The sequence below is a fragment of the Haliotis cracherodii genome, unplaced genomic scaffold, assembly GCF_022045235.1.
Source record: "Haliotis cracherodii isolate W230 unplaced genomic scaffold, xgHalCrac1.p SCAF_4, whole genome shotgun sequence".
In the NCBI taxonomy this organism is placed as follows: domain Eukaryota; kingdom Metazoa; phylum Mollusca; class Gastropoda; order Lepetellida; family Haliotidae; genus Haliotis; species Haliotis cracherodii.
In genome coordinates, this window is record NW_027266297.1 from 41229376 (window position 1) to 41243924 (window position 14549).

The window sequence follows — 14549 nt, forward strand, 5'->3', positions numbered from 1 at the left end:
CTGTGAGGAGCTTGAATTCCTATAGAACTCGGAAAATTCTACACGATATGTGGAGTTTGAGTTAATGCACTGTATGGAGCTCATACAAGGGACCTTACTCTTGCTGGCATAAAATAACGCGATTATCTCCCTTAGACCATCAATTGCATTGATCGCGCTGCACGGCTTGCCGCCTTCACAACACAACCGCGCTCGCGGGTTAATCTTTCCATGACGTTTACATAAATGTTACTTCTATCTTGATTCATTGTTCGTTATTTACGTACGTCTATCAGGATCATACGACGATATTTTAAGTAACATAAACAGGAGCGGTCGGGTAGCCTAGTGGTTAAAGCGTTCGCTCGAACGCCGAAGACCCGGGTTCGATTCCCGACATGGGTACAATGCGTGAAGCCCATTTCTGGTGTCCCCTGCCATGATATTGCTGGAATATTGCTAGAAGCGGCGTAAAAACATTCTCATAATCGCATAATCCCGTATCACATTAATGATTAGATCAGAGCTTTGAGGACACAATATATTTTTCTGTATTATGGCAGGTAATGTACAGACGACATTGTGTATATTTTATTATTTACCGATCTAAAGCCATGCAGTTAGTAAAACAGGTGTTTGAAACGCAGAATATAGCAGCTACAAGATACATGGTCACACCCAGTGTCAGTACTATATAAAAAGAATGTTTAAAGGATCCTTTTATATAATACTGACAGTGGGTGTGACATATCTCTTGTACCTGCTATCTTTTGCGTTACAAGCACATTTGGTTTGTAGCAGTAGGGGAGTCTTTACTTATTTTGATGTTTCTCATCTCCAAGGTTTTCCCAGAGAGAGGCGTGCAGTCAGGAAAGGAAGAAAAATGGTTCATTTTTGCAGAATACCTTTTCAAGGCTTTGACAATTTAAACATATGGAGAGCAAGCTGAACCGAGTTTTATACATGTTGTTGAAAAAGATCTGTTGATTTATTAAACATGGGATGTTGTTTTGGTGTTTTTTAATTTGAATCAGAATGTCTTGAATCTTCTTGAAATGAGACACTAATTCAAAGCACGCACTGGTGTTTATTTCCAATACTGGTAAGTACCCGGTAAGTGTTGGCCACCCTATCGGTTTCATATATATTTGTATGAAGTATGAAATGACAAAATATCGTGACTGAATCACTGTACATGTTACTAAGGGGATCAGGCGTATATATGTGGATGAAGGGAAGCTTGAACAGGCTGTTGGTTGGAGTCAAGCTTTTTGTGGTAAAAAGTCGCATTAACTCTCTTATCGCTGACAGAATCACCGAAGGTAGTTGTAGGGGGATTTCAAAAGAGGTAGTAATTAGTAATGTCTACATTAACGACCAACCCCGAACTTCACAAACAACAGAGGTGCATCTGTGACTGCAACTGTCGCAGGTTTTCATGCCGTGTCCATAAAGGTTTGTCAAACATCAACACAGCTCCCCGCTTTTTATATGAAATATGGTGGAGGCAAATCCTATCGCGTAACACAGAAATAAAAGTGGCAAAGAGTTGCTTCCCTTTCAACTTTCAACAGTTCCCTTAAACTTACTTACTTACTTACGTTTGGAGATTTAACGTGCGCTTTCCGACTGGAGTGTATTTTGCACACGGGCCCGGTCGGGCCATTTAGCGTGGTTTTGAAGGGAAAATTGGTGTGGCAACCAGAGGGGGGTTTTAGTGGTTGCTTATATAAGTTTTGGAGATTTTGAAATTTGGAATGCATGCCTAGGGGTGTGGTAGTGTAGTCCCTTAAAGAACGCGTACTGTCATTTATATTCTCTTTGAAAAAGGCAGGGGATCATGAAATTAATTATATGTTAATACCAAGCATTAGAACAAAGATAACATGCCATGCAAGAGCGTTTATGTCTGGAAAACTTAACACCAAAACACATCCTATTGTTTGCACGTGCTCCACGCAATTGGGTGTCAAGGAAGGCAATTAATCTCTGTGGACCATTATTTCTGTCTGTCCCAGTGATTCTGCTTATCAAACAGTTGTGAGTTACTTGATTTTATTCATTGTTTGTGTATGAACAAGCGACGCGGTGTCTGCAAAGCGCCGAGCGTCAAAGGACGATTGGCATGCTGGAAACTAGCAGAAGTCAGCTTGCAGTGGCCAATACGTTCAATGTTTCACGCTCAATGATTGGCAGACTATTGAACAGCTCCCAACAAGCCCAAAATGTTGACGATCGAACACGTTCAGGGCATCAGGGCATCCCAGGTCAACGACAAGAGCACAGGCTTCATGAAATCGAGTGAGTGAGTATGGTTTAACGCCACTTTTAGCAATATTCCAGCAATATCACGGCGGGGGACACCAGAAATGGGCTTCACACATTGTACCCATGTCGGGAATCGAACCTGGATCTTCGGGGTGACGAGCGAACGCTTTAACCACTAGGCTACCCATTTAATGCCAAAAGTGAAAGAATGTTTGGCAAATCGTGGCGTTATTACGCACTACTGATCCAAAAACATCAACTTTATAAATTACCCATCTCACCCCTATCGTCCTTCCGGATTGTTGGCAGTCAAAACATCTACTGTCATACCCAATTCGTTCATTATTATCATACAAGATTTACTAGAAACTAATGTCTCATAATTTTGGGAATTTTAATTGGTTTCCGCGTATCCCCAATTTTATTAAAGAGTATATATATGCGACCGACCCGTGAAGACCCGGGGTAGAATAGGTCTTCAGCAACCCATGCTTGCCGTAAAAGTCGACTATGCTTGTTGTAAGAGGCGACTAACAAAATCGGGTGATCAGACTTGCTGACTTGGTTGATGCATGTCATCGATCCCAATGGATCTATATTCCTGATATCAATCACTGGATTGTCTGTTCCAGACTCGATTATTTACAGACCGCCGTCATATAAGTGGAAACTTGATGAGTGCGGCGTTAAATTACAAACAAACAAACAATATATGCGGCCTTGGTTTTCAAACCATTGTGAAACTTGATACATTTTGCAAGAAGCGACATACGATACCGGTGCTTGGTCAATTCACTGTTACACGCGATGATCATTTAAATGACATACCATTCACTGCTTCACGAGATTATACACCATATGTCATATTAGTCTATTCACTGCGAAAATTGTTACTACCCCCAAATTCGTTTAATATGTAATGCAACACTCCTTCGTATGTACTTTATGTCACCAAGGTACAATTATTAAACAAGCGAAATATCTCTTGTGTCCTTAAGACTGCAGATCAATCCAAAGCATCTGATTTACTCGAATGATTTTATGGAGTTTTCATTTGTACATTCTCACGCGTTCTCTGGAAATTTGTGTGTGTGGTTAACGGTAAGGAATTCAAGTGAGTTACGTCCCTTGGAGTGTTTACCATCATGGCGGAGGAAGCACCTGCCGGCGCGAAAGAGAAGGAGCAAGCTGAGTTATTTCGCTACTTGCAGGGGGAAATATCGTATTCACAATATCAGAAATGGAAGGAAATGAAATTGAAAGTTTGTAGTTTCTGCATATTTAAAAGAGAAAATATGACATTCGAACAATATCTGAGTAACATGAGTAATGACTTGACAGTAAATGTTTTTTTGTATTCGTTTTGAATGAGAGTTTATGAAACATTATCTAAAGATCAGATCAGATCAGTGTCAATGTCATTTTGATAACATTCACGAAGGCCTTGATTGTAATGAGTGACCTATGTCACATTTGCTTGGACAACAATCTAACTTAAGTCATGTCCCTTTTTATGTTCACTCAAACTAGTTCATATTTTCCTTTTGAATATCCTGAGATATATATTTAGCAATATGCCTGGATGTACCTTTGAAACTCTAAATATATGTATGTCATAATCTAAGTTTCTCCAACTAGAAATAATTCTCTAATGCCAAGGCTATGGTTATTGTAGTCCCTGATGCGTTTCATTTGTTTGTTTTCGATCTGGAATGCTTATGCAAAACTAGTCCAAAAATATGCCAGCTTAATACTGATGTTGAGAAATCTAATGTCACGATTATTCACAAATTTAAACTTGAATGTCTTTCTGTTCTTGTCAGACCGGTGGATTGATAGAGGAATCAGAAGATGACATCACTATGTCTGAGCCCCAGCCTGGGACGTCATCGTGTGAGCTGCTCGACTCCCCATCAAAGATGGCTGGCAAGGAGTGGATGGATCTCTTCTCAGCAGCTGAATCTGAGCTCACTGTTCAGTATATCACTGGTACACATGTTTATTGTTTAAAGCACATGTGCTGAAGATTTAGTTTTGTTCAAGACAAGACCTGTTAATTTTCAGGAAATGTAACAGCTGAAAATATTCGAAATCATTTATCCTTCACAATATGTTATTGTTACTTTTGGATATAATGTTTGTTTGCTTAAAACTCTAATTGACTAATGTGAGTTATTAAGCATGATAAGGGTAACGCTATTTTTCAGGGCATTATCATTTGCAGAAGCCTGAGGTCTTCCATTAACTGCCTGACGAAGGAGGGCAGTTGAACAGACTTAGGGCTTCTGCAAATGAAAATGCCCTGAAAAATAGCATGACCGTTATTATTGCTAAAATGGATAGAACTTGTTATCAAATAAACAAACAATATCGGTTTTGAAACATTTTGTGCAATCAACGCGAAATTCACTGACCCACGTTTACAAAAATGGAAACGTCATAGAACAAACCAGATGACATCACTATTGAGCGTGAAAATGGCCCGTCGTCAAGCAATATGAGGGCATTATCAAGTGTCAGTGGCCCGCTTATCTCTGATAACATTCTGGCGGTTTCATGATAAATCTATCCATTTTAGCTATAATAAATGGTAATGATACCATGATTACTGTACATGCTGTTAATTCTTTTATTGTTAAGATTCTTGGGAGCCATTATCAGAGCACAGAAGAATGCATAATTTGTGTTAAATTTCTAAAACATGTAACACTATGTCACACTCTTAATATAAGGACTTAGTACCTCACTCTGGAGGGTTTAGCATAACATACAGGCTTAGAACTGTGAACAATATAACCATGTCTTTGTCATGTTTATAATCATCATCATTGTTTGCAAAGATTTGTGAGGAATGGAGAGTCCTTATTTATCATCCTCTCGGGTTAAATTACCTAAAAAAATAAGGGATATTGTATCTTATTTGTCTTGTTAAATTAAGTTTACCTACATATAAATCTATGGTTCTACAAGGTACATTTAACTTGTTACATACAAAATGAAGGTACAGTCATAGTGACAACGATCATGCTTACCAGAAAAGGATTCCTCAAGGGCTGCCACACCTGATGTGGCAATGAAAAAAATCTTGAAAAGTGTACATACATATGTATTACAGAATAGAAAGGTTTGAAATAGCGATTAAAATGTAAATACAATTGCTATTTTCTCTCTTTTCTATCACTTAATGCATTAAATGTAAACATGGTAAATAAGCATACTTGTAAATTAAGGGTAAAATCCATTAATGGTTCATCCAAGTTGTGTTACTTGTATTTAATCCTTTTCATGTAAATAAAATAAGTTTAAACTAGGCGTCTTTTTGACAGTGGTCATCCTTGGGTCCCTCCCCAGAACTCTTTCAAAGAGTCCCTTGTACTCACAGATAGACCGACCCAGGTAAACCCTAGATACACAAGAAATATGATAACGAGATATTCCTCCCTTCCAGGTAAGATTACGTTTGAAGAATTCAGCAACAAGATGGAGAACCGACAACAAGAGGCTGGGGAGGAGGATGACGACATCGAGATGACCGGAGTGTCATATGACCCCTCCAAAGTCGTAGTAAAGAAGGAGCCTGTGGAGGGAGAAGAAGAGGAGGAGGAGGAAGAAGAAGCAGTGGGAAGTGATGAGGAAATGATGTATGAAGACGACACCAATGATAAAGATTGGGTGCCTTCAGCATCAGAACACTACTCCGAGTGTGAGTGTCTGGAGGTTCTTAAGGCAGAGATGAGGCTACCAGAACATGATCATTTAGTTGTAAACAAAGATCTTCTAATGCAGATTTCCAGGCTTTTATTATTAAATTCCTTTGTTTATGGATCTGCCAACCCAAAATTTCACAAATACGAAATATAATTGAAGATCCAAGAACAGGTAGTGAGTGAGTGACAATGGTTTTACGCCGCTTTTAGCAATATTCCAGCAACATCACGGCGGGGGACACCAGAAATGGGCTTCACACATTGTACCCATGTCAGGATTCGAACCTGGGTCTTCAGCGTAACCAGCGAACGCTTTAACCACTAGGCTACCCGACTGCCCCCCAAGAACAGGGATAAGGGGAAGTGAAGGAACTTAATGAACCATATATATGGCTTTACCTGATGATGATCATGACATGTTATCCCAAGTTTTGACCAACTCCATGGTCTAGTAGATAGACGGTTTGCGGGAAAGAGGAAGGTCTGTGGTTTGATGTCCTGGCTGTGTCATACCAAAAGATATTAAAAGATGGTACTTTTTGTTTCCCTGCCTTGTGCTTGTCATAATGGGGATAAATCAAGGACTGGCCACCTTTGTTGATACACTGTGGGGTTCCCGTGTTAAATTGCAGCAAGATGTGGACAAGCAACCACGTACATGTACACGTTGATATATAAGTGCAATAATCTTAGACGTGACATTAACACCTCACACCTGTACCAAGTTTGATGCCAGGATGTTTTGGGAATTGAGCCAGATATTCAGTGATACTCTCATCTTGCAGCAAGCACTACTCCGACAACGAAAAAGGAGAAAATGAAGAAGAAGAAGAAACTACCTTTGCAAAAAGAAAAGAAAAAGAGGGTATGTGAGAAATACGCCCAAGACTACATATATGTGCCACAGGTTGAAGTCAGAATGTTCACTTTCTTTTTTGAAAGACTGTGAGAGTATTTCCTGATGCAGGCCATTACTGAAACCCAATTACAGTGTCATATCATGTGTATTATATAGTGGATAGTGTTGTCAATAAGATACACCAATCAGACAAACTTGGTATTACAACCCGATAAATATGCCGATGAGGTCGCCAATACACCAATCAATATCAGTTTATTCAGTAATCACTTGCTTAACAGTCCCTATTAGTTTTATGTGGGTTTTCCAATGTGTGGATGTGGTGAAACAAGTAGGCACTGTATTATATATTTTATTAATTATTAGAATGACATACAATAAAGAGATTGTTTAGATACCCTTGTGTGTTATATATTAGGTTTCTCACCAAGACTTGCATGATGCAATATGTTTTTAATATATGAAACACACTCAGCTTATAATCGCTGAATGTAGTGGATGCCAATTTGATAGGTGAGAAGTGGCCATATGACAGCCATGTCGACTTAGGTAAAGAATTCCATGCGTATTTTTAGCACCACCCAAATTGTTTTTGGAAATAAAGTCTTAAGTCAAGTAATCAGAAGGGAATAGGCATTAACATCTTCCTGAGGCAAGGGAGTTAACTGACTATAAAAGTTCAGTTTCCAACCTTGCCAAACTAGACTTGTAAATAGGAGGGACATAACTAATAATAGCCACTGGTGGCGCTACGATTGAACCCAGAAATTCCATTCTAGTTCGGCAAGGGTGGAAACTGGGCTTTTACAAACAGTGCCTAGGGAAACAAACAGTGCCTTTAACTCCAGTGCCTAGGGAAGATGAAGCAGTAATTGTATTTTGTGTCCTCGTGTTAAATAGGCCTATATGAGCATCACTGTGATTGGTGTGTTGGTTTCCTGTTTCAGACACGCAGAATGAGGAAGAATGAGGTGCCGAAACATCTGCAGGGCCTGATGGGAGAGGCCAACCTGAGATTTGCCCGTGGGGAGAAGGAGGAGGCCATCAAGATGTGCATGGAGATTATACGATTGGGTTCGTACGTTAAATCAATCTGTCCCAACTTGTAGTTGTCAGCCACATTGATATTGTTGTCAGCTGTATCACGGGGAGCTTTAGTAGACAGTCTTTATTGAAAAGTCCTTACATGCTGCCTTCAAAGCCTATTGAAATGTATAATGTGCCTTGAAAGGCCTTTAATGTAAAAACAAATTTGAATAGAATGGCATGAAGCATACCCCATTTTCGTATGATGGTGTTTGTGAGGTTTTTGATTATATATGTGTGGCTATGTGTGACAAATCTGCTGCCAGTCACCAAGAATGGACATCAACTGCTGTACCTATGTAGGAAATCGAATCCTGGCCTAGGCGTGATGAGCCAATGCTTGAAGTTTAACCACTAGGCTACCACACTGCCCCTGTAAACACAATGTACAACTGTGGTTAACAGGCACTTTCCGTTTTGTCTTCAGCCCCAAACGCCTACCTGCCTTTCCAGACACTGGGCATGATCTATGAGGAGATGGAGCAGCTGGAGAAGGCCATGCAGGTTGATATGAGAGCTCTGACAGTAACACATGTAGCTCTGACAGTAACACATGTAGCTCTGATAGTAACATGTAGCTCTGACAGTAACATGTAGCTCTGACAGTAACATGTAGCTTTGACAGTAACATGTAGCTCTGACAGTAACATGTAGCTTTGACAGTAACATGTAGCTCTGACAGTAACACATGTAGGTCTGACATTTACACATGTAGCTCTGACAGTAACATGTAGCTATGCCAGTAACATGTAGCTCTGACAGTAACACATGTAGCTCTGATAGTAACTTGTAGCTCTGACAGTAACGCATGTAGCTCTGACAGTAACACATGTAGCTCTGACAACAACACATGTAGCTCTGACAGTAACATGTAGCTCTGACAGTAACACATGTAGCTCTGACAGTAGCGCGTGTAGCTCTGACAACAACACATGTAGCTCTGACAGTAACACATTTAGCTCTGACAGTAACACATGTAGCTCTGGCAGAAACATGTAGCTCTGACAGTAACACATGTAGCTCAGACAGTAACATGTAGCTCTGACAGTAACGCATGTAGATCTGCCAGTAACATGTAGCTCTGCCAGTAACACATGTAGCTCTGACAGTAACATGTAGCTCTGACAGTAACATGTAGCTCTGCCAGTAACACATTTAGCTCTGACAGTAACACATTTAGCTCTGACAGTAATATAAGTAGCTCTAGCTAAAGTAACACATGTAGCTCTGACAGTAACACATGTAACTCTGACAGTAACACATGTGGTGAGTGAGTATGGTTTTATGCTGCTTTTAGCAATATTCCAGCAATATCACGGCGGTGGACCCTAGAAATGGGCTTCACACATTTTACCCATGTCGGGCGAACGCTTCAACCACCAGGCTACCCGACCGCCCAGTAACACATGTAACTCAAACAGTAGTACTGAAAGTAACATGTAGCTCTGACACTTACATTATGACAGGAACCATCTTTCACATTTAAATCCTCTTTACACCTTGGTCCAGGAATAACATCTTTATGTTAAGATCCAAGGCGACAAGTTGGATCTGACAGACAAGGCAGTAATGCCTCGTTTTAAAGTCATGAATTCATGGGTTAGTTGAAAATGTCTCATGAATGTTGTTTTGATTTAAGTTTTTCCTGATCGCTGCTCATCTGCGTCCTGACGACAGTGAAGAGTGGGTGAGACTGGCAGAACTCTCACTGGAGCAGAACAACACCAAACAGGCAGTGCTCTGCTTCAACAAGGGTGAGATGAGATGAAGGACAGACAACTGTCCTCAGGCACAACTTGGAAATAGTTTGTGTGACAAAGTAGACACAGTTTATGGATAACAACTTCTTTATTTACTGTAAAGGAGATGTTGTGGTACAGATACTTATACTGTTGTCAAGCAAACGTCGCTTTTACAATAAATACAAAAGTTGTTATCCATAAATAGATACTTATACCGTTGTGAAGCAAACATCGCTTTTATAACAGATAAAGAAAATGTTATCCATGAATAGATGCTCATACCGTTGTCAAGCAAACATCCCTTTTATAACAGATAAAGAAGTTGTTATCCATAAGTTGTGTCAACTTCTAAGTAATGCCTATCAAACAATTCAGTTTGTGTGAATGATTTCCTCTTCTCAGTGTTGAAAAGGTATACTACAGGAGTTAATAAGCAGAAATAAATTGTTTTCATAAATCACTTCCCTGTGTCATAATGTCTGACATGTTGTTTTTAGGTCCAATTCATTGCTCATGCAATCAGCTATTGGAAAAATTAAATTTGTTCGTTGTTAGTTCGTTCCTTCGTTCATTCCTTTGTTTGTTGTAAAAAAGAATGTGAAAGAATCATCCAACTTGGAATGACTGTTCAAAGAGTTATCTCCCTTCCCATATGAATCTTCAAGCTCCTTCCCAGCGCGTGACACCTTCGTTACACTCTCGGTAACATCGCTGCCACCAGTGTGGGCGCGGCCATTTCAAGAATCTTGAAATTTGCCCTCCAACCCCATATGTAGTAACGTTTATACTTTTGTTTATGTCTTTGGGAATGCCATCATATTTCAATTTGAAAAGGTTTACGACTGACCATGTTTTCCAGACGAATTTACTTTGTTGTTTTGATAATCAGATTGGTTCGAGATTGCAGACTAACGGAAAATCAACCAACTTCTTCCTTACATTCTTATTATATCAATAACACGATAGTTTTAATGAAACAGAAATTCAAACTGACAAACGAAGAAAGTAATTTAGCAGCGATAAGTGTATTCGGCGCACGTCAGTCGACACTTGTTTGTAAACATAACGGTCATTCGGTTGCGAGTTCAACTCCAAGCATGGTTGTGGCCACCTATTCACAGTGGGGAGTTTTGACTGGTGGCAGCGATAGTATAGAGAGCTCCGGGAACGTACTATCGCTGTGAGGAGCTTGATGAATCTTCAGATATGTGAACAGACTACAACACATCTGTGATGTCATTTACAACCCATGTATGTTCCTGTCTCCAGCTGTCAGGTATGCCCCAGACAACTCGGACTGCATCTGGCAGCGGAGTCACCTGTACGAACAGCTCGGGGAACACAAGAAGGCCTTGGAGGGATACCAGCTCATCCTCAAACTCCTCCCCGACGATGACGGAGAGAAGTATCTGCAGCTTGCCAGGAACATCACCAAGGTAACGGGTCCCAATTGTTGTCAGCTTTACTTCCAGGAAAAATAATACTCACCAAGTTGATTGTTATAGATTTCGGTTACAGAATAGACCAACAGGAACGACAGTTTTTTCCCCTGGCCTTTCTTCATCTATATTGAAATTATCCCCCAGGGTCACCTCTTTCTGCAGATACCATACTGTTGGGGATTTTCAATATGGGTCTTGAAGTTTAAGGGGTAACTGATAAACAGTTAAAAATCACTGAAAGTTTTGATTTTTTCATTACCTCAAACGGCTGTTTTGGGCTGTTTTTTTATTTTATTTTAGTGACTCTATCGAATGCACATTTCCAAGAGCTTTCCATGTATCTAAAACAAATGGTATGGTTTCCAAAAGGGGTCACATGACCAGCTCTTAGTGCCTTATGATCAGAAATTATGTTTGATCCTGGTTTCTATGATATAATTTAGTTTGGGTGTTGGTCAATACCAAGTAATTTTTGGTACAACTACAAAGTCATAAAAAAGAATGACTGAACTTTTCATATAGTAATTGACCATTTGCATGGTAAAGGTGGCCAAGTGGTCTCAGGTGCTGATCTGTGCAGCTCAAGGATCTGCTTGTGGGTTCGAATCCCAGGTTCACCCCGATTATGATCTCTGATTTGTCAGCACCATACTCCTTGGTTCCACCAAAGGACTTAATGTACATGTCCTGTGTCACTTAATGTTCGTGTCCTGTGTCACTTAATGTTCATGTCCTGTGTCACTTAAAGTACATGTCCTGTGTCACTTAAAGTACATGTCCTGTGTCACTTAAAATACATGTCCTGTGTCACTTAAAATACATGTCCTGTGTCACTTAAAGTACAGGTCCTGTGTCACTTAATGTACATGTCCTGTGTCACTTGATGTACATGTCCTGTGTCACTTAAAATACATGTCCTGTGTCACTTAAAGTACAGGTCCTGTGTCACTTAAAATACATGTCCTGTGTCACTTAAAGTACATGTCCTGTGTCTCTTAAAGTACATGTCCTGTGTCACTTAAAGTACATGTCCTGTGTCTCTTAAAGTACATGTCCTGTGTCTCTTAAAGTACATGTCCTGTGTCACTTAATGTACATGTCCTGTGTCACTTAAAGTACATGTCCTGTGTCACTTAAAATACATGTCCTGTGTCACTTAAAATACATGTCCTGTGTCACTTAAAGTACATGTCCTGTGTCACTTAAAATACATGTCCTGTGTCACTTAATGTACATGTCCTGTGTCACTTAAAGTACATGTCCTGTGTCACTTAAAATACATGTCCTGTGTCACTTAATGTACATGTCCTGTGTCACTTAAAATACATGTCCTGTTTCACTTAATGTACATGTCCTGTGTCACTTAAAGTACATGTCCTGTGTCACTTAAAATACTTGTCCTGTGTCACTTTAAGTACATGTCCTGTGTCACTTAAAATACATGTCCTGTGTCACTTAATGTACATGTCCTGTGTCACTTAAAATACATGTCCTGTTTCACTTAATGTACATGTCCTGTGTCACTTAAAGTACATGTCCTGTGTCACTTAAAATACATGTCCTGTGTCACTTTAAGTACATGTCCTGTGTCACTTAAAATACATGTCCTGTGTCACTTAAAGTACATCTCCTGTGTCACTTAAAGTACATGTCCTGTGTCTCTTAATGTACATGTCCTGTGTCACTTAATGTTCGTGTCCTGTGTCACTTAATGTTCATGTCCTGTGTCACTTAAAGTACATGTCCTGTGTCACTTAAAGTACATGTCCTGTGTCACTTAAAATACATGTCCTGTGTCACTTAAAATACATGTCCTGTGTCACTTAAAGTACAGGTCCTGTGTCACTTAATGTACATGTCCTGTGTCACTTGATGTACATGTCCTGTGTCACTTAAAATACATGTCCTGTGTCACTTAAAGTACAGGTCCTGTGTCGCTTAAAATACATGTCCTGTGTCACTTAAAGTACATGTCCTGTGTCTCTTAAAGTACATGTCCTGTGTCACTTAAAGTACATGTCCTGTGTCTCTTAAAGTACATGTCCTGTGTCTCTTAAAGTACATGTCCTGTGTCACTTAATGTACATGTCCTGTGTCACTTAAAGTACATGTCCTGTGTCACTTAAAATACATGTCCTGTGTCACTTAAAGTACATGTCCTGTGTCACTTGTCGTCCCTCATTAAGCTTGCTCCACGGGACACAACTGAAAAACTGTTCAAACGTGACAGTAGATCCAACTCTCTCATGTCAGAGTTTCAGTAGATTGGGCATTCTGATGCTTGTATGCTGATCGTTTCTTCCAGAGTTTCCACGAGATTGGAGAGACTATGCTGTCCATCAACACCATGAAGAATGCTCTCCACAAACACCCCAATCTCATAACATCAGAGGGTAAGTCACACCTATGTACAAATTTGTATTTGAAAATACTGTGTTCCTTAAGCTGAGAATGGTCTCAGCTATGGTGTCTCTAACAGTTTGCTCACAGAATTCTGATCTGATTTTAAACAAGGCCGCTAAGGCAGCCATATTGGAAATGTGAGTTCTGTGTGTATCAGTATGAAATTTGACATGCAGTCAGTATGATGTAAATGATGTATGTAGAAGAACATTCCCATTTTGATTATGCATATATTGATATTTTACCAAACTACGACCTCTAACCTTCAGCTACCCGGTTTATCCAATGTTAATGTAGTTTCGATACTCCCCTGTGACTTCAGGATTGATGAAGCTAAAATTCTGTGTATATGATTATCATGATTATAGCAATGGCGTCTCTAAAATATGCTCATAGAATTTTTATCCAATTTTATACATGGCAGCCATGTTGAACGTGTCATGTTTTACCTTACTTGACGCTACACAGTGCTATAGGTGTTGCGTCAGGTAGCAGCATTCCCGTTTACCGGTAATTACCAGTCTTTTATTGGTTTAATTAGACTTGGACCAGTAATTAATGTGTTTACCAGTCCCTGTGGAGTACCTTATGAATCTTTGTTGTTGAACAAAACATTGGTGATATTTGTATGAATACATTTTTCGAACAAAGTCAGCTTGTCTGTTACCATCAGGGTTTCCCCTTGTCTATTTCTAAGTTAAATTTCCATTTGTAGCGACTTTGTCTCAAAATATTTAAAAAAAAGAGAAATTTGTGACTGAAGTTTGTGTGAATGACATATAAATCAAACCAAGTTACTTCAGAGATAACGTCTTTGCACTGAACATGATGTTGAAAGAAATTTTTATGACTATAGTTAATGTGTCATGGCTGGTGGGTATTGCAACACAGCCTTCCAATTGTGGGTGTTCTCCACTTGTTTTGAGTGGTTTACATTTAATTTCACTGAGATTCAAACTACCCTGACTTGCCCTGTTTCCAGATGTCAACCTTCTGCTGGAGCTTCAGATGGCAGAAAGGTTGTTTCTGGAGTCAATAGAGGTACGTCCCCAGCATACTTAAT

General features: G+C 39.7%; 1 protein-coding gene across 1 annotated transcript in view; it reads left to right on the forward strand.

Moving 5' to 3' along the window:
• Positions 1-3391: 3391 nt before the first annotated feature.
• LOC139480090 (general transcription factor 3C polypeptide 3-like) overlaps positions 3392-14549 on the forward strand; it is a 66290-nt gene continuing 55132 nt past the window's right edge. Inside the window, exons 1-10 of the mRNA XM_071263102.1 lie at positions 3392-3509; positions 4071-4236; positions 5696-5950; positions 6740-6819; positions 7761-7887; positions 8327-8403; positions 9539-9653; positions 10911-11077; positions 13389-13476; positions 14469-14527. Of these exons, the coding sequence (XP_071119203.1) occupies positions 3393-3509; positions 4071-4236; positions 5696-5950; positions 6740-6819; positions 7761-7887; positions 8327-8403; positions 9539-9653; positions 10911-11077; positions 13389-13476; positions 14469-14527 (1251 nt within the window). The 5' untranslated portion in view covers position 3392. The remainder of the gene's footprint in view (positions 3510-4070; positions 4237-5695; positions 5951-6739; positions 6820-7760; positions 7888-8326; positions 8404-9538; positions 9654-10910; positions 11078-13388; positions 13477-14468; positions 14528-14549) is intronic.